Source organism: Aythya marila (assembly GCF_965140915.1).
Source record: "Aythya marila genome assembly, chromosome: 16".
NCBI lineage: Eukaryota > Metazoa > Chordata > Aves > Anseriformes > Anatidae > Aythya > Aythya marila.
In genome coordinates this window covers 8,318,546-8,339,212 of record NC_139057.1, presented here as the reverse complement: position 1 = coordinate 8,339,212, position 20,667 = coordinate 8,318,546, and the positions used below count along the sequence as shown (strand labels likewise).

The 20,667-nt window shown below is 38.6% G+C and overlaps 1 protein-coding gene across 1 annotated transcript; it reads left to right on the top strand.

Annotated features, from left to right (window-relative positions):
* Nucleotides 1-171: 171 nt before the first annotated feature.
* PARD6B (par-6 family cell polarity regulator beta) lies at nucleotides 172-17,346 on the top strand. The gene is made up of 3 exons (XM_082773091.1): nucleotides 172-411; nucleotides 4,454-4,676; nucleotides 12,687-17,346. Exons 1-3 carry the CDS (start codon nucleotides 346-348, stop codon nucleotides 13,511-13,513), a joined length of 1,116 nt encoding a protein of 371 aa, XP_082629217.1. The 5' UTR covers nucleotides 172-345; the 3' UTR covers nucleotides 13,514-17,346.
* Nucleotides 17,347-20,667: the final 3,321 nt, after the last annotated feature.

The following is a 20,667-nucleotide window of genomic DNA, read 5'->3' as shown; positions in this document are numbered from 1 at the left end:
TCTGCCGCAGGTGCGCGCCCCCGCGCCCCCCCCTTCCCTCAGTGCGCATGCCCGCGAGCGGCAGGTGCGCGGCCCCGCCCGGCTGCGCAGGCGCGGTGACGGCTCGGCGGCGCGGCCCCGCCTCCCCCGCGGCTGGCAGGTGCGGGCGGCCGCCAGGCCCCGCCCCGGCCCCGCTGTGAGGGCGGCGGGAGGCGGCGGGCGGACGGCGCCGGGGGCGGGCGGCTTCGGGCCTCGCTCCCCGCCTCGATCCCTCCCTTGGCGCCTCGCTCCTTTCCCCAGAGCTCTTCGGAGGGCCCCCGGAGCTGAGTAAGGGGACGAGGCTGAGGTGCGGCCCCTCCCGGCGGCATGAACCGGCCTCACCGCGGGGCCGCGGGCAGCCGGGGCCTGGGCACGATGGAGGTGAAGAGCAAGGTGGGTGCCGCGGGGCGGGGGTGGGCTCACCTGGAGCGCCCCCGGGGCGCTGTGGGGGTGTCTGTGGTCCCCGGGGGGGGGGGGTAAAAGGGGTCTGAGGGTTTGGGGGGGGTGTTGGGCTCCCAGCCCTGCCCAGGAGGGGAAGGAGGTGGAGGGGGAGAAGGTGCGGGTGTCTGAGGGGAAAGAGGGGTTTTAGGCGGAAAGCCCAAACCTCTTCTTCGTCCAAACCTGGAAAGAAATATATATGTATTTATTTAACTTAATGGCTCTACATTTCTATACTCTATTGTTGTTTTTTTTGTTTATTTGTTTTTAAAGTAGAGCATATTCTTACAGCTCGCCCTGTTTGGTAGAGTAGCTACCTGGCTGCCTTCCCTTAACACAGCACTTGCCTTTAAAAACTCCTCAAGGACTTTACACTGGGAGTTACTTTATCAAGCCCGTATCTCTCTTGTGGCTTATACCAACAGTTCCTTGCTGTCAAAGCTTCGCACGGTTCTCTGAATCATCTTGCACCATTATCTCTGCATCCGTTCTTCCAATTGTTAATTTCTGTGTGCTGCTGAGCCATGGTCTTGTTGGCAAATCTTTAGGGTTCTGAAACATTTTATTCTTTGTTTTGGTTTGGATGGATAATATTTCCTCGACTTATCATTTTGCAGTTACTTGCAAACTAAAATTTACAACAGTAAAGATGTGGGATCTGAGACATCTTAATTGGTGTCAAGCTATTAAAAAATACATATAACTTGAGATTAAAAACCCGTTTCCATTGTCTGTGCTCACCTCTACAGGAATGTGTTTTCTTCTATCTGTGAATGCATCTCGTGTGTCTCTGTTTTTTCTAAATTAGTCTCCAGTCTGTTTGCTTGTGTTGTGTCCTGTCGTTTCCTGCAAATCGGGTATCGCGACTGCACTGTGGGTGAAGCAGCTAGGACATGGGTGTCTTTTTTTTCTCTTTTTCCTTTTTTTTTTTTTTTTTTTTTTTTAAGATTAATATGGCAAAATGCTGAAACTTCTACTACAAAACATGTGGTTGGCTTCTCTAGCTTGCGTTGGTGGTAATGATTTTTTTAAAGTGTTGTTAACTTAACCTTCATGTGGCCAAAGTCAAAATACACAGGAATACCTGGCAGCCACGCTTCCAAATACTAATTAAACATAGCTGTTGCTGTGGAATATGCCTTGCCTTAGCCCAGATCGCTAGGTTTGATGTTCCCCCATCATGTGCTTTGCTTGATTTAAAATGTATCTGGAGATCAGCTGAGCGATGCACCCTTTGGTATTCATAGAGAAGTGCTGAAGTTCTAATGAATAGGGACTGTCTCTTAAGTGCATATTATAAAGCAGGTTTCAAGGCATTCCTCGAACTACTTGTCGCTAATGCATTATTTAAACTCACCTTGATTTAATGTAGCATGGTAGTCATCTTCCTTCTATGAAAATACGGAATTCTGAAAAGAAAGGTTCTGTGGGAGGTGGAGGGGAGCATTACCGCCTGGCTTTGAAGGCTGTGATGCACAGCTCCTTATTTAGGTACTCCAAATCAATAATCGTGCCCTTACTGACAAAGATGTCAGCACAGCCCAACTCGTTATATGAGGAAAACTATTTTTGTAGCCTAGCTTGCTCAATTTGGGTAACTGGTCTGAGCTAGCCCTGGGAAGCCCCATACTGTATTTGTTCTGGCTAACCCTTTCTCTAATCACAGACAAGTTTTATACACCCTCTTAGAGTTTCTGGTGATGGTATGAAAGCTCCCAGATAAACTTCTGGATCCTGAGATAGAAAGTTCAGGTCCCTGTCCTGCCCTCCCCTTATGACTTGGGACAGTATTTTTTTTCAGAATGAAATCTAATACTGATAAGACAAAGATGGATACGGTAGCTCTAAGTTTTGTTCTGTCACTGTTGCTGGAGACCACTAATAGTATAGCAGCAGTAGGCTGTGTTACAGAGGACTTAGATTCCTCTCAAAGGCCAGTCTTACTTGTGTCCTTTAGTAACTTCTTAGTAAGTTGACATAGCTTGTGTTTTCCCAGATGAGTTACCACGTAACAGCAAGTATTTGTAACCAGCTCCAGCAGCAGGAAGCTTTCCTTTCTTAAATTAGTCTCTCTGAATCTTTTGTCTCCTTTAAACTTCTTACAAGTTGTTAATTTTTGCCAGTGCATCTTTTTTTCTTTAATGGCTTGGAGTGCAATATTTGATATAAACCGAAAACAATTCAGAAGGATAAAATAAACTGCCCATGAAATTGCATGGTTTTACTTTTGTGTTTATCTGCTTCCTAATAGCATCGAGCATCTGGCAAGCCCCGTTAGGAAGTAATAGCCAGATGATTTGTTTCTTGGTGTTTGCACCAACTTCATATAAAATCATGTGGAAAACTGAAATCCCAAGTTTGAAAAGCTGGTCCTTTGTCTGCCTCCTACAGTAGGACTTAACGCTTCCTTCAAGTTGAGAGTAGGTTTGTTGGCTTTTTTAACGTAATAGTATTTAAACTACATAGTTTTTCAAAGCCAAGCAAATGGAATTTGGTGCAATGCCTGGAGAGTTTCTGTAGCGTTCATACTTCAAATAGCTGAAGCAAGATTAAATAGGAACACGAGACAAATTCTTTCACTGACGTCATAACTGAGCATGCTGCCTCTGACGTGGAGGGAGGGCCTCCTGCAGGCGGCTGTTTGCTTTTTGGTAAGCACACATGAATCATTCTCCTGACTTAATGTTCCTATTATTGGAGTGTTTCTAGGAGAGGAATGCTTATAGCCTTTAACTGCACCTTTTGCAGGAAGGAGAGGTGTTGGGGCAGGGCAGGGTGCTTTGCTGTGTAGTGTTGGAGTTAGCACATTAACACCCTACTAACATCAGGGTCTTTATCTCCTTGTTTTCATTTCTTTGTATGTGTGAACTCTGAAGCTTTTATTCTCCAAAAGGCTGTAATCAAATGTGAGGTAGGGTTGGTCTGGAGGCCTGGTATTGTGCATCCTCACGTCTGCTGCGGGTAGCACATACAGGACACTGAAGCTCAGACTTCAGCCAGTATTTTGTTCTATGTGCCCTCGTGCTCTGCTTACAATTAAGCTTGAAGCATTGTTAGCATTAGTTTATTAAAAAAAAAAAAAAAAAAAGTATCTTACTTAGGGGAGTAAAGTTTTAGTGGAATAGGGAGCTGGGTTATTTTGGGTGTTTCTTTATTGTTGTTGTGGTTTTTTGTTGTTGTTGGATGATCATAATGACTAAATGCACATGCAACCCCTGAAAGCACAGTGCCACTGATGAAGTGTGTGGCATTGTGTATTGTCTGCATCTCATCTGTTTTAAACTTTGGATGCAGCTACATTTTAAATGGCTGTGCAATCAAGATTTGAGTCTTGTTGGCAGAGGCAAATCTTCTGAATGCTCTTAAGGGGGGTAGTGGTTGGATTCCCTCTTGATTGCTTTCCAAGCAACAGCAGAATTGCCTTAAGACCATCTCACTAAAGCTTTAGGGCACGTACATAGTTTGTACTGAAAGTCGAGAGCCGTTCTTTATATTCGTCAGGTCAAAGTGGCTTTTTATTTATGGTCTGAACAGCTAGGAATACGAACACTACTAAGCCTTGTATGCATTAACCAGAGCCACGTATCAAGCTATGCATGCCATTCTAATGTGCTCAGAAACTTCCTTGAAAACCTTCAGGTAGTCACATACCACAGAAAGTCAATCACGCTTGTTTTTGAGACACCAACAAACAGTGCTGGGTATCAGTTCCCTCCCTTACCCAGAGCATGGCTGTTTCAGAAGCACGTGAGAATCTGCTGTTATTCTTGCACTGGTTTGTCACCTTAATGCTAGCTTCCCGTGTTAGCAAATGCTTCGACACAAACAGCAGTGAAAGCAGCTTATGAGAACTTTGGAAAAAACAATGTTAATGGACCTTTGTACTCCCCTTCAAAATTATTGGTTATAGTTTTGTTTACTCTTTTTAATTACAAAACATACTTTTGCTTGAGTATATGTTGGATTTCCATGCAAATAAAGGTATATTTTGTTGTAGTTTGGAGCAGAGTTTCGACGGTTTTCTCTGGAGAGGTCCAAACCTGGGAAGTTTGAGGAGTTCTATGGATTACTGCAGCACGTGCACAAGATACCCAATGTTGATGTTCTAGTGGGATATACAGACATTCACGGAGACCTGCTGCCTATCAATAATGACGACAACTATCATAAAGCAGTTTCCACAGCCAATCCTCTACTTAGGATTTTCATTCAGAGGAAAGGTAAGCACACTTGAAGCGGGTGAATCATTTGTTTGCAGTACCGTGCTGCAGTAACAGGATGACGTGTGGAGGAAATGCCCTCTTCTACAACGCTGAATTCCATAATTATAGATCATGAAATTTATTTACAATTCTTCTCTCTTGCTTCTTCCTCAGGCAACCTATTTATGCTTTGTGCATTTTTCTTGTATTTAGTTTGGTTGGATAAAATCAAGTTAAATCTCTAGCAAATGCTTCATTCTGGTTTCATTTAATTAAATGAAAATAAACTTTCAACTCAGTATTTCTAGGGTTTTATGCTCCATATGTTGGATGTGTTTCATTTAAAATTCCAGCCTTGATCAGACATGGGGAAAGACCATTACAGCATGGAAAAGAATCTAGAAGGTCTTACTACATAAAGTATTAAGTATCAGTATAAAGACTAACTTTTAATATGCTATTCTTATCACACTTTTCTAATAAAACAACCAGAAGCTTTCAAAACGACAAATTGATTGTGCAAACTTCGCAAATGTAAATGCTGCTTAGTTTGTCAACTTGCTTTTTAAAGATAGCATGTTTTCTAGGTACAAGTTCAGTTTGTCTTTTTCAGTGTCTGCTTTCATTTTGATCTGGAGGCAGAAATCAATTTTGAAGTTGCATTTGTTCTTGTCTAGCAGAATATATCCAGTATAAGGAACTGGAGAAGGGGGTGGAATGTAGTAATGGGACTTGAAATTGTTTTACTCCAGAGAAGCCAAGAAAAATTAATCTCTGCATTTGTTGGTTTTCTACCTACTTGCATACAGGAGTGTGTGTGGATGCATGTATGTGCGTAAGTATGTATGTGAACGTGTGCACGCGCAATTCCTGTCATAACACAGTCAATGGACTTGTTCCTTAGCTATTCTGTACAGATGTGCGCTGTTTCTGGCTGTTGCTTGTTGGCAGACATATTTTCCTTAGAAAACACTAGGGCATCAGAAGCTCTTATTGACTTTCCCACTCCACAAAATGAACAAGCTCCACAACAAGCAGCCTGACAGAAAAACAATATTCAAAACCAGTGTGGCTGCTTGCCAGCTGCTGTGTTTCTGACAATGTATTTGTCTTGTTGAGTGTAGTATAGCAAGGACTATATACTTTCATCCCTGAATTGCCAAGGGGACAAACCATTTGCTTTAATAGAATGGTGATGTAGAAGAGGTCTATGATTCCATTTAATCTCTTACTGTAGCCATATGACGAAAACAGATAAGCTACTTTGTCAGACTGGGATTATTGAGGTTACATTTTAACACCATATGTTTTTAAATTGTTACTAGCGTTAAACTCTTAATGCCAATTCATACTAGCGTAGCATCTTTAACACTTCATTCTTTGTATCTTTATTTAGAGAATGATGGATTATTTCTTACAATTCTGCAAGAAACTGAGAATAGAATTGATATAATGTACAGAACGTGAAATAAGATTAACCCACATAAGTTTATCATGACAGGAATTGATTGGCAAGAAAAGCTTTATAGAAAGTAGTAGCTGTCATCATCACCTTCCCTTTGACACAAGTCTTCTGGCTGTAGAGCTTTAGGAAATAAGGAGCCCGGTGAGTCCAGCACTTCCAGTGCTGTACTTTGTTCTGAGTTATTTGTGACCACTTTGATCACTTTTGTTGATTACATTGAGGTTTAACATCATTGTCTTGCAGAACAGGTGTCTATATGATGGAAAATGTGGAAATAATTGGTTCTGTGTTTTATTTCTGATAAGTTATGTAACTAATACTGAGCTGCCGGAGTTTGAGGTACATGTGCAGCAGTCTTACTGTTAAGGTGTGATTAATTCATCTGCATGGCTGTGGCAGTTTATTGACTATACCTCTAAATTTGAGAATCAAATACTTGAACATTTCCTATTAGTGGGGCTGCTCTGATCTGTGCTGTTCTGAAACTACAGTGATAAACAATTCAACTTTTTCTTCTTGTAAGGCTTGTTGTGGTTTTTCCTATACTATATAAAATCAGCTGAAAGGTTCCCTATGGGTTTTCTGTTGAAAAAGTGTCCTCTTTTTGTATACACAGTGAGGATAGTTGGGAATTTAAGGTCTTTGGCAAAAAGCCACTGGGGAATGTGACAGCAGTGTGGGGAAGAAAGTTTGTATTGTCTTAAGATATGAAATTTTATTACGGTATTTTACTGGTCTAGAAGAATGCATTATTTTTTGAAAGCTAGTGTAAGATATGTGCAGACTACAATAAAATCCAGGTTAAATAGTATTAGTCTGCATCCAAAGAACACTTCAACGGGTTGAAGTGAGAGCAACGGGGTGTTTTTGCAATTGTGCTATGTGACAGTTGTGGTAACACAAGTCTAACCTAGAAATTTTGTCACATCAGAGTAAGCATACTTTTGTCTAATAATCACTTCTGACTCCTAATTTAGCAAAACTGGAAAGCTGTCTGTCCTAAGTATGTGTATGCTAGTTAATGTGGTAAGAAACCTGGAGATCTTCTAATGAAAGTATTAATCCTCTCAAATTTTTCTAACCATTAGTACCTTTCTGTAAAATATTTATTTTTCAGTGTTAGGTCTAAATTAGAACTTGATATTGCACAAATTCAGAATGGCTATCTGTTTGCAGAAGGTAGTTGCCTATTGGAGTTTTATTCAGCAGTTTAAGAGATTAACAGGTACTGTTGACATCTGGAATTTAAATGTTAGACTGATGTATCATGATTAAATCCAGATGCATGGGAGTCGCTCTGTCTGTGAGAAAAATCTTACTGGAGATAAAATCATGGAGGGGAAACAGTCCCCACAGGCACTAAAGGGCAATTTGACATGGGGGATTTTGCATTATAAATAGATAAATAATACAGACAATAACTCAGACTATGTATTTCACTAATGTCCGTGAAGCTCACTTGTAAGAATAGTAAATTACAATATCAGTTCTGCACTGTACATGGGTTTATAGAGTAAAAAGTAGATTCTTGAATTAATTAATTTCTACTTATTAAAGTAGACTTCTGCTATGAGAAAGCTTTATTTTGGTGAAAAGACAAATTGGCTTTTTAGAATAGTGGGGAAGATCCCAGCTGCATCGTGTCCTTTTTCTGAGAATACTGTTTTGTTATAATGTGTCACTAGATAAGACATGATTTGTTAGATCTTATTTTACAATGGTAAACTGCATTCGTACTCCACTGTAGTAAGGATTTGGGGTTTATGCAAATGTAATTCTTGAGGGGTAACTTTACATTGCCTAGCAAGCAGATCAGAAAAACACTGTAAATATGTCTTGAACTACGTTAAATTGAAACCAGATTTGGCACTTGCTGGTTGTTTTAAATTTCATGTAGTAAGCATATACAGATTGGTGCCACCTTGAGTTTGAAGTTAACAAATAATCAATTCTATGCTATGTGGACGTTCTTCTTAACATTATCTGTAGTTAACACCTTGTCCTTTGGCTTTATGCCAAAATAGTTTGCACTGCAGCTTTAAACTGATTAGCTAGGTGCCAGAACAAAGATGCCTTTGTACTTGAGAATATTGCTTTAGAAAAGTTGTTTAGCAGTGAAGTTAAACAGTCATGCTGTTTGGATGAGATATGGAGAGATGAGTTTTCTTCATCAACCTTTTGCTATCTCCCCCCCTCCAAATTATACGATTTTAACTGTGTATCCTAAGGTTTGTACTAGTTTTGAATTCTTACACTGTTAAGACTAGTTGCGATGCAAGAACCCAAGATTCCTCTGCTTTAGTTTCTTAAATGTTTTGATGTACATAGCTCGCAATTTTGGGATGCTATTTCACTTCAGCAAAGCGTCATTTAACTTGAAGTATGTCTCAAAGCAAAAGTACCAGCTCAGTGTTAAGATTTCTGATAGTGTTTGTCCTGTAACAGCCTTTAGAAGTTCATATCTCTTCCAATACATTTTTGTTCTTAGTTTCAGAAGCACTTGAGTCTCTGATATAAGTTCTTACAGATGTACTTACATAAGATTTCTTTCAAAGCCACTCCTTTTGCTGCTACACTTCATGATTTACAAACGTGAGAGACTTGATTTGGTCAAAAATGTAGGGCCTAATCTGCTGATAGTCATGGAAAGCCACACAGGCTGATGACTTTTTTGTGTGCTCCAAAATTGTACTGGTCAGGGAAGGAAGCTGTGAAAAGCCATGTGCATGGTTCTAGAGCTAACCGTTGGGTAGAGCACAGAAACAGACTGATCATTTGCAAGAGCCAGTAAATCTTCTGGGATGCACGCAGTGTCTGTATGTTTGTGTAGCTAGCACATTCCAAACCTACCGTGTGGGCCTGGCAGCGGCAGGAGGGGGATCACGGTATGTGGCCTGCCAGGAAGCTGGAGGAGCTTTACCAGCCCTCTGCAGGAAGCTGGGAACTTCGCTACGGTACACGTTCTGTCGTAGCTGATGTATGAAACCGCCATGTACTTTGAATCTTTGACGAGAGTCTGAATGTGTGCACTTTGAATTGAAGGAGGAAAACCAGAAAGTGAACACCTTTTAGTGTTGCAATACTTGATATGGAAGAGGAGTTGTAAGAAAAGCAATACCTACAATGTTTTGATACTGTTTCCAAAGCAATGCCTATACTAAAGCTAGTAGAAACCTAGTGTTTCGCTGGTACCAGTATTAATTGGTACCTACATACTAGCGTTGCTTTTGTCAGTATTTCATGCTCTAACCCAAAATGTTCTGCATGTACATTTTTTCTTTTATTTTTTTTTTGATGAGCTTACTCTAATAAAAAATATGGCCTAAGGTCTGAACAATATGGAACTAATCAGTCAGAGCGCATCCAACTTAGTCAATGGCTTTATGGAGAACTTCCAAAAGAAATAGTTATTTGGGAGTAATGCAGCACTAGATGTCTAGAAATGTGTCGATGCAAACCAAAAAGAAGCAAAGCTTTTGAAATGAGGCAAAACGATGTGTCTTGTCCATGCAGTGTCTCTCTGGTACTTGAAATATTTTTTCACTAGTCTTGCTGAATTTGCCGCTGTTTGTGCAGCATAAAAACCAGAGCTTTAGAGCATCAGAAATCTTAGTGCTTAATCATGGACTGCACAGAAGTTTTTACATAGTTTTTGAAATCACTACAATGCATACCAGCTGCTGGTGGGGGAAGGAGAAATCATGACCTAAAAATTAACCTTTGCACTCATTAACGTTGTTACTGAATTCTGACATTCAGGTCACCATTATCTATTGTTTGTCTGATAATCTTTACCTGTATTATCACTTCCTTGCTGTACTTGTGCATTACTCTGTATTTAACACCGAAAGATCTTTAAAGCAAAACCCTTCTGTCTAATGTTATTTCACAATTGCCCTTGTTTTGTAAGCAGCTGTAGTTCCAAATAAAGTAAGGCTATTGCAACTCATTGAATTGCAAAGATCCTCACAATGTAATGACCAGATGTCTAACTTGAAACTGGTTTGATGGGTTGTCAGTAGATAAGGGCAAAGCTACTACTCATACTTCTTTCTTTGATCATAAACTTAAAGCAAAGATTAAAAGAATTGCTCCACATTGTCTGAAGAAAATCAACATATTAGTTTTCAGCTATGGAGTGCAGGATTTTTAATGGCTGATCTTCAGTTGGATATTCCAAACTGCATTTTATACAGGAAATGGGAAGTGTGCATTTGGAGAAGTGTTTTACACTTCAGACATAGTCCACCTGTTAAGTTCTTTGGTTTGGGAGTTTGTTTTTGCATGTGGTTGTTTTAACAGAGCCTCTCTTCCAACACAAAACTGACTTAACACTCAAGCATCTGAAGAATGAGTTTTAAGCTATTTCTAAAGTTCTCTTGCTTGGTGTTAGATCTGTTATTATTTTAATTTAGTCTTAAACTATACCTTTTTCTACTGAAAAATTCTGCTGAACAACAGCATTAATTCCATGCTTACCTGAGAGAGCCTCTTGGGTTCCCAACTAAACTAAAATTTATTTCTTGTATTCAGTCACCTAATTTAACGTGCTCAAGTGTAGCTGGTGCAGGTAGATTCTTCTGTTTGCTTTTCCTTTCTTACTTTTCCTTGTGAGACTCTTGATTATCTTTGTTATTACATGTGCAGATCCTAAGGCAGGGAAACAAATTTCACAGAAGCTGAGTGTGTGAAGTGGGAGAGAAGCCAACATATACTTGTATGTGTGAAGTAAGAGCATCGTGGGCTGTCTGTAGTAAATTAACGCGTGGAACAGTCTGTTAGTATTGCCTTTCTTCATTTAGCAGTTTTTACAGAAGCAGTGGTCTGGATGACAAGATGGCCAAATGTGAGGAAGAACGGAAGTAAAAATTACTATGTGAGGCATCCATGTCATCTGAAAGTAGCTGAGATATACTCAGGAGTCACTTCTAAGACTAATGTAGCAGAAACTTATTCAGAAGTTGCTCCCCTCTGTGTTAAGCAACTTCTCTTGTAAGGAAACTTACAATCTTTAAACTTTAGTTTGATACAGATGTTCAGTCTTTAGTAGATGGCTTTGCCTGTTCAGATGTGATCTGTTTCTTCAACTAAAAACTTCCATATATATATTTATATATATAAATATATAATTTAAGCCCTCTTCAGGACATTCTTTAAACAGTTGATGAACTATTACTTTTCTGTACACACAACGAGTTTATAATCACTTTATTGGTAGGCTAACTTTAAATTGTGTTATTTTGAATTCTATGTTGTAGAATTCTAAGTCCACAGTTGTCTTAGATGAACTGCATATTTTAAAAAAGCAACTCATTTTCAGTAGCCTTGATGTCAGGGAAGGAAAGAGTATTGCAAGTTGGAATAGATTATTGCTTTGGAATTACTTTCTCTGTTCTTTTTTGGTTAAGCCATCTGAAATGAAAAGTCCAAGTACAGCTGGCACATGCACTCATATCTTCATCTTAGTATGGGGGGGGGAAGTCTTCTGGTTTACAGACTCATGCTGTACTTCATCAACAATTGAACAGTTCTCCTGAAATTTCACACTAGGATAGCATTCCCATAGTTATTTCAATCCACAGATTAAAATGTAAAGCTATTCTTTTATTTCTGTGGCCATACCAATGGCATCATAATGTGATGTTACAAAGAAATCCTCCATTCTGAGTCCCAGGGTTAGTGCAAACTACTTCTGCTTGATTTTAATCCACTGCAGAAAAGTCTATGCAACATCACAGCAATACCAGTGTAGATCCAAAGGAATTTGGATCTGAATGCATTTCAGTTCATCGTTTTTGGAGTATACTTAAAGAAAGCTTCCTTTGGCACATAGGCATTTTGGACATCAGATTATTTCTGCAAAACCTGTTTTTTCCTGTTAAAGATATTTGACTTGCATGTGTTTTTTTTTAAAGACAGTCTAAGCCATTTGTACACTTCTGTACCAAATCGTGGCAGTATTGTTTGTTTGAAAAATCTTGCTTGAAAAGTGTTTGTGTATAAGGTCTCTTTGTTCCTGCTCCGCAGCCATTTTACCTACGTTGCACAGGGGGGCAGGGAAAGGAGCGCAGAATGGAATAAGCTTTCTGAAGTTTGAATCCAGGTCACTTGGCCAGCTTCCAGGAGCTAGGCAATAATAGGCACACTGGCTGCTTTCCCTTTTTCATTCTTTCTTTTCCAATGATCTGAAACTTGAGGAGAGAAAACTAGCAAGTGGAATTACTCTGAATAAAATTAAAGCGTTTCTAGGAATGTACTCGTTCTTTCCATTCTAACCTTTCTCGAGCAGCTAGAATATAATTCTTTGTCTCTACTACTGCTGACTTCCTTTACATTTTTTGGGTACTGTTTTTCCTTTGGTAGTAGGAAACAGAAACCATTACAAATGTTGATGAATCCCATAACATTAAAGCTCTTGTTTCAAGTATAGAGAGATGTTTCTACTATAGCAAGCCTTAAACCTTCTAGGCTGGGCATTTCATTCTGTTAACCTAAAACATGATAGCAATGCTATATGGACCATATATAAAGTGATCTAATCATCCATGTGCTATGTCTTACAGAAGATGCAGACTACAGTGCCTTTGGTACCGATACTATGACAAGGAAGAAAAATGTCTTATCAAATGTGTTACGTCCAGATAACCACAAGAAGAAACCACACATTGTCATTAGCATGCCGCAAGACTTCAGACCGGTATCTTCTATTATAGACGTAGATATCCTTCCAGAAACCCATCGCAGGGTACGGCTTTACAAGTATGGAACTGACAAACCCCTGGGATTCTATATACGAGATGGCTCTAGTGTCAGAGTAACACCCCATGGATTAGAGAAAGTTCCGGGGATTTTCATATCCAGGCTTGTCCCTGGAGGTCTGGCTCAAAGCACAGGCTTGCTGGCTGTCAATGATGAAGTACTGGAGGTGAATGGAATAGAAGTTTCAGGAAAAAGCCTTGATCAGGTTACAGACATGATGATTGCAAACAGCCGTAACTTGATCATTACAGTAAGACCAGCAAACCAGAGAAATAACGTTGTGAGGAACAGTCGGACTTCTGGCAGCTCTGGTCAGTCTACTGAATCTAGCCTTCCAAGTAGCACACCAAATATTTTAGCAAATTTCTTGCAAGGAGAAGAAGAGAGCGATGAAGAGGACATTGTTATTGAAGACAGTGGCGAGCCACAGCAGATTCCAAAAGCTGCACCTACCAGCGAAAGCATAGAATCATTGACGCAAATTGAACTCCATGAGTCAACACAAAACGGCTTCCTTCCTTCCAGCGAGATGAACTTGAATCATTCAGCAGGCAGCATTAGCATGGAATATGAAGTACAAGATCCAGATCATAAATCATTAGAAGAAGATGGAACTATAATAACGCTATGAAATTACATTGGTGTACTTTGTACTTAGCAAGGATGCCATACATGTTTTGATTTGGTTTAATATGTAATATGTTTTATACCTCTCCATCTACTGAGCACTGCAGTTAGATTAAAAGGAGAAAAAAGTAAATATGAGACATTCAAAATGATATAAGTTGACTAACTTCAGTTAATTCTGCACTTCCATGTAAATACTTCACAAAGATAACAGTTAGTTCATAACTGACTGAAATTGGATGAGGAAAATTTAAACTGAAAATGAAGGATAGTTAAGAGATGGCTGTGAGCTTTCTTTTAAAGGTACTTGATTTTTTTTTATGTGAAATACTACTGGTTCTATAGAAGCAAACTTCCATTATTGTGTGAGGTCGATTATCTAATGTGCTGTGGTTTCATGTTCAACTGAAGTGCTGCTTACGTACGGTGGTGCTGCTTTAGCCACTTCATTCCTGTTCTGGTCTGCTGTTTTGCTGGTAGAGCTGTTTGTGTGGCTCTGCGTACGAGGAAACAAAAATAAGCAGGAGGTGGGGTGGGAAGAGATTCTTGATTGGTCAAACTCCCTGATTTGTTGAGCAACAGTGGTAGGTGACAGGGGTCAGCACCCTGACAACAGTCAGGGCTTGGAGGTGGGGGCTTCTGAAGTTGTGTCCCTTTGTAAATGAATGTGCAACCACAGGCTCATTAGTCAGGCACCTTTACTGTTCTTAATCTGCCTTTTATGGCCGTGTTAACTTACTTTTAATGACACTACGATTTTTGAACTCAAATGTGAAAGTCTTAATACTTCTGTATCTCAAAGACCTGTTCTCATTTTAGTTTGCTATATTTAAGGATATCATTGGATTTAATTGCTAATCCCAGTAAATTTTAAAGAATTCAGATGTAAACATAATGCTATGGAAATAACATACTATGTAATCTATGTTAAAATCAGACCTAGTAGAAGCTGTAAAGATTTCTACTAGCAAAAGTTTGTTGTAGTGAATCAAATGTGAAAAGTCACTTTTTTCAAACCTAAATGATTCAGAGCAGTTTAAATTGACTCAAGTTCCTGGATTAAAAAGAAAAAAAGCTTGAAGTCAGGATGAGGCTTTAATAGAACTTGAGCTGTTATTAAAACTATTTGTTCTAATGAACTTAACCATAAATACTGATCTTCCTGTGCACCGCTGATTGGGTGTTTTGAATCTTACAAAGTTGCTGTATTTAAAGCAAAATACTGATGACAAGTCCTGATACTGCAAATGTACAAGCAAGCATGCACATAATCAGCTGCAAATTTACTAGGACAATTGTAAGGAAAGGTTTCTACAATACTCTCCGCATTTGAGATCTCCCCTTTCACCACTTGGCACTGTTCCCTACCTGATCCTACGGTGGGAACATAAGTTGTTGCAGGAAAATGAGATAGGAACAAATAGGGTTGAGGAGAAGGATGCATGGAGCTTCTCAGCAGGGATCTAGCAGTCTAGGCTAGCCTCTGAGAGAGGTCGGATGCGGCCAGTTCTTGTACTGTGCTTACCAGAGCCAGTACTTCGGGTTTTTGCACGCATGTTCTGCCCTGTGGGGAGATGTAATAAGCAGGAAAGGAGGCTAATCCTGTTCTTTTTCCCCAGTCTATCTTGGGGAAACATCTACCTCTGGTAATTCTACTAACATGAGAGTAATGTTTAGGCACCTGTAAAAGGCTTCAGAGCACATCAGAGGGTAAAACTCCATTTGTTTAAGCTCTTTGTAATTATACAAACAAAATTGCTACAGGTATTAGTGATGTTTAATTTTGAATTAATAATCTCAAGTATTTAACATTGGAGTTTGAGTCTCATAGATGTCAAGGAAGGCTTTGTTAATGCCCCTTTTGATTTACGGAGAGTTGGCATAACAGGCAATGGCATGCATTGCAAGTGCAGGTTAGGGTGGTTTTGTTGGATTGATTTATGGCTTCCTTAGTATGCATTTGGAGAGGCCCTGGAATGTTTTCCCACAAGACCAAGAATTTAAGTGTTTTACTTATATTGCTAATTATTAAAATGAAGTTACTACATCCACTTAGTGTGAAATGAGAAAAATAAATGGTTCTGCAATGTGTACATCTTAAATATGCATATTTTCTGTCAGTGCTGCTCTACACTTCCTTTATTGAAGGAAGATTGTTTACTTTAAGATATCTTTTTTTTTTCCTTTATCAGAAGACTTTCCTGTATGAAATCATCAGCCAATGGTGACTTTCATTTATTACGCTAGTTTGCACTTCTGTGCCTTTTGTTTACTTGAATGTATTGTGAATTATCGAAGGAATAAAGGCACGTGGATGAGAAGAGAATGAGGTCCACAGATACAGAAGATGAACTGGTAGTGCACTTACTTCAGATGTAATGGTTTCATTTGGTGGAAATACATTCTGGGTCTGCTGTGGTACTTCAGTATTTTGCAGCTTAGGTGCAAGGTGAGCTTACACAGGAGGGTTGAGTCTGAGACTGCTAATGTTACAAGGCAATTCATTGCTCAAGTACAAACACCCAAAGTGAGTGTGCTACCAAACTCTTGTGTTACCTAATTTGTGCTTTTAACAGATGCATGAATATTTTGGATATATATGCCAGTATTAAGGACTTGTAGAAACTTAACTAGGGTCCCACTATAAATTGCATGAGGATTCACCTCTTAGGACCTTTCCTGCAAACTGATTGATCTCTAAATACATGCAATGATATTTTTTAACAAATAATGTTCTGTTTTACAGAAATTCGATAACATATATAGTAAAACTAAGCATTTGGGACTTGATTAAAAAATAAAAATTAAACCTTAAAAATGTTTTTCTAGTGTATTTAGTTACAATGACAGACTGCACAGCATATAATCACTTAATGCTGCAGTGACCATGAAACTTCTAAAGTTCTTCCATATCTTACTAATGCATATACTATGATGAAATACTTTTAAATTGTTACTTCAGGATGATCAATGGTTGATTATGAATGGCTAAATTTTATATATAAATGGTACTGGGGCTCAGTATAGGGTTTTGAAAATATGCTGATATCGTTAGCCTTTCATTCACTACCTCCTATATTTTTAACATCTTTACAATTTTCTCCTTGGAAGAAAATGCTTAAAGGCTTGACTGTTTTTATACAAATTTTTATCTTTAGCTATAAAAAAAAAAAAAATCCAGAAGTGATAGTGCGGTTGCTATGCATGATTGACAATATTAAGCTGCTATTAATGTTAATCTTTGTGTATTACGTATCATATATATGTAAATTGTATTTTCAATCCAGATTTTATAAATTAATTTATAAATATCCAAATTATTTCAAAAATGGAGTGGAAAACTAAAATTCCTCTGAGTAGTGTTATATGTCGTGTACATGCATGGGGGAAGTTGTTCCTTTCTTGCGACTGGGAGGTTTAAGTGCACCTTAATAGGAAAGAGTAAATTCTTCATAGAATTAAGATGCATTTACTTTGAAGTTCTGCTAAGGTACTGGATAAGTCAAGCCTAACTGTGAATCATATGTTTTTCCACAGCTGAATTAAATTTAGGACAATGTTCTCACAAGCTGTCTTTAACATGTGTATTTTTGTGAATATTATGTATTTTCTAATTAAATTTTCCTTGCAATGTGATTTTTACATGAATGAACTTGTTTAAAATGTCAAATATCAGTATTTTTCTTACAACTTCGATGTATAATGTACATTGGTATCTCACTGAATGAAGATTGATTTTACAAAATCAAGCTAGCTGTAGTAGTTGTATATTAGTCTTATATTTTTACAGACTGGAATAATAAACAGATATAGAAATGAAATATTTTTTTCTCAATTACTCTTAGGTAAAAATGAGGAAGAATGCATCCCTTGCTTATTCTGAAGTGTGAATCTAGTTGGGCTTAAGTTTTCTCTTGGGCAGCTAAGTGGGTTCTGTTTTCATAGTAGTCTTAAATGTTTGCTTCCTCTGCTCCTTCCTCCCTTCCTCTGAAACAAATCTTTACACGTGGAAAGGATGCAAGAGTTCAAGAAACTTGTCCCTCAGTCCTGTTGTCTGACCTGTGATGTGCTCATTCCTACAGTAGCTGCAAATAATTGATCTTGCATTGTATCACTTGTCTGACGACTGCTTGCGGTAAAGTTTAGGACATGAAACTAGAAGAAGGTTCTTCATCCTCCTTCACCATTTGCTGCTGGCAATTTGGAGACTTTCACTGTTACTGTAAGTATGTTATAACTCTTGCAGTTTTTTAATTTGTACTCGATCCACTTACAAATATTTTGTCCCATATCTAATGCATTGGCAGCCCTTGTAAACATTTACCTAGCAACAAAACACTTCAGTTTCTTTAGCTCTTTTGTGTAAAGCTTTTGTGCCTGCTGGTCTCAGGCCCAACCATATGACTTCTATCCTGTACCTTCCTTTATACGTGCATGACTGTAGCTTCAGTTGTATGAAGAGTACTGTACAAACTTGCCTATGAGGTAGCCATGGGAGGTGACAAAGTCTGCAAACAGTACTACTGTATCTTAATAGTGATATGCAGCTGAAAGAATCCAGTTACTTTATCATGCATTTGATTTTGAATGCCTTTTGTCTGGATTTCCTTGTGCAGAACCTGACAGCTCACCCCTTTCTTAAAGGAATGCTGAAGTTAGCAGGATGTTCTTGAAACAGTGTCAGATTTAAAAATTCATCCTGTGTGAAAATTCTGGTGTGGTAGCAATTATCTGCATTTTAGGATTTTCTTTCTGTGTGACAGAAGTGGGTAGTAGGGGACTGGTCAGCCTGAAAAATATATAATTCAAAAGGCAGTAAACCTGTGTGTAAATAGTTTTGTATGAGGAAATAAAATACCATCAGGTAGATTGAAAAAGTGCAATGAAATACAATTTCCACATCTTAGTAACTTTGAGTTACTTGATTAATAGTGAATTTTTTCTCCCTAGAGGTCAAAAATATATTGAGACTATATGAAACAATTTCATATAAGGTATGGTTTCACAGAATATGTCTGGTGTTGACTTAAGCTCTCTGCAAATGTACTTGCTACGATGCTCTTTGGCCTGCTTGAAACTGATGCTAAATGCAGGTACTACTTTTACAGAGGTAGGAAGTGCTCTTTCCAGCAAGGGTACGGATTCTATGGCTAGGCCATTAATACCCATTAATGCTTCTGTGCCATCCAGCAAGCTTCCATGTCTGAGAGAATTTGTCTTCAGTAAAATCCACCAAGAATCAATGGCATGAGGTTATTGCAGCAGCAGAGACTAAGGGATGTGTCTGCAGGAATGCATAGGAGGTATGTATCCATGAGGATATAAAGTCTGATAAGATCTCTTCAAGTTGGACAAGAGAAGGCTGGACTAATGTTAATATTAACCTGGACTGAATCTGTAGGGGGACGCACAGTATGGAAGCTATTTAGGGACACTTAAAATGAACGAGAACAAAATGTATACTTGTACAATGTATACTTGTACAAATAAACATTTTCTACAAGTCACTGTAATCCCTACAGGTTGTTTTCCTAAACTAATTGTGAAAGGAAGACTACCTTCTCCTGCTGCTGCCTCCTTGAGGAAGAACTGTAACTGTAAAATATACAATAAAATGTGAGAACAATATTTGAGGAAAAACTACTTTGCAAGATCACAAGTTTGCTTTCTGTGACAGCAGCCAGTCTATCTAGCCATTAGCTGCCCAAAAAAGTCTTCACTCAGTGCACAATCAGATAGGTAAATGCATTCTGCCCTAAATATGAGAAAACAAAACTGGAGACAGGTCTCCTCACACTCACCCATAAAATTTAACCAAGAAGTGTCAGCATTTCTCACAAAGTGGGTCTTAAACTGGGACCTCATCTCTACACTTGTACCCAGGTTGTATGTAAGCAAAAAGTAAAAGAAACAAGTTACAGACACTATGTCAGTCAAACATTTACTCTATTTTGTGAGTTTATTGGTGCAAATATTTTTCCTGTGAGTGGCGTTTATCTTTTCACCTTATACAGAGGGTGAGGTTCTTATCTTAACTCTCAAGCCAAAGGAGAAATACTTTGTTCTAAACTCTCAAGATTGTTTCTTACCCAGTCTGTCTTTTAAATACCAACAGCATTTAACTTTTCTCAAGGTGATAAGCTCTTAATGAGGTGTTACAACTTCAGTTATTTTATGAAATTCAAAATTAATGTATGGTTGCAGATAAACTTGCTTGAATTTTCAAAAGGAATAAATTAATACACACATGGTATCAATACAGGAGAAAGATTGAGATTAGTGCTAAATAATAACCCCTTTGAAGTTTTCTTGTTATTTTGAGATTAGTTGTGGCTAAAACTCAAGTTTTAGACTTGACAGAATTACTTCTGATGGATATGGTTGTTGTATGCAACAACTAGAATCATGCTTATGCTTTGAGGTAGCTTCATAAACAGCTTCCAATACTAACATGCTGAAAAATATGCGTTGGATGGTAACAGTATTGTTCTTGGATGCTGTAGAAGTATGCAAGAAACGTTACAGCTGGTTCTTGGAGAGGTGAGATCATAGCCGAGACCTAAGAATTCAGACTCCTTGTGCAGCTATGATAGATCAGTTGTGTACTTTCCTTGTCAAATGGGAGATAAACGTCTCTCCGAGGACTTAGTGTAGTATGCTTGATTTTTAAAAGTGCTTTGGAAATATGAAGTGTAAAGTGACTTGAGGAAGTATTTTCTATTTTACCAGTATTTCTTGTTACAGCCATTTAGAAGTGTTGCTAATAAGATATAATTTCCTGTTCTTCCAATTAACATTCCTTTCCACTTGAACTACTACTTTATTACCTGAAAGTATAAGGAAATACCTTGCATTTCATCAGTGTGAGAGATTTATGCTGGGCTCTGTGTTACATTTAAGAAAGTATTTAAGTGCATATTTATTACCACCCACGTTTCCGTTCTAGAGGAGAACATGGTTCTTCCTCTGTAGTGCAATGAGTTTTTTTTCAGAATGCTTTCTTTGAGCACCTGGTGTAATACCCAGTTACTGATAAGACTATTTTCCTTTTTTTTGTATAGTCACAGATGCATTGGCAGTGCTCAGAAACATGGAATAGAGTTCAAGGGACAGATGAGAATAGATGATGTGACGAGAGCTAGTGAAGGTAGGGATGTC

What these genes read in the sequence shown, in the direction of transcription:
- PARD6B (XM_082773091.1), top strand. Translation starts at nt 346, where the DNA reads ATGAACCGGCCTCACCGCGGGGCCGCGGGCAGCCGGGGCCTGGGCACG. An exon ending in CGATGGAGGTGAAGAGCAAG is followed by an intron (nt 412 to 4,453) that starts GTGGGTGCCGCG and finishes ATTTTGTTGTAG; the next exon opens with TTTGGAGCAGAGTTTCGACG. An exon ending in GATTTTCATTCAGAGGAAAG is followed by an intron (nt 4,677 to 12,686) that starts GTAAGCACACTT and finishes TATGTCTTACAG; the next exon opens with AAGATGCAGACTACAGTGCC.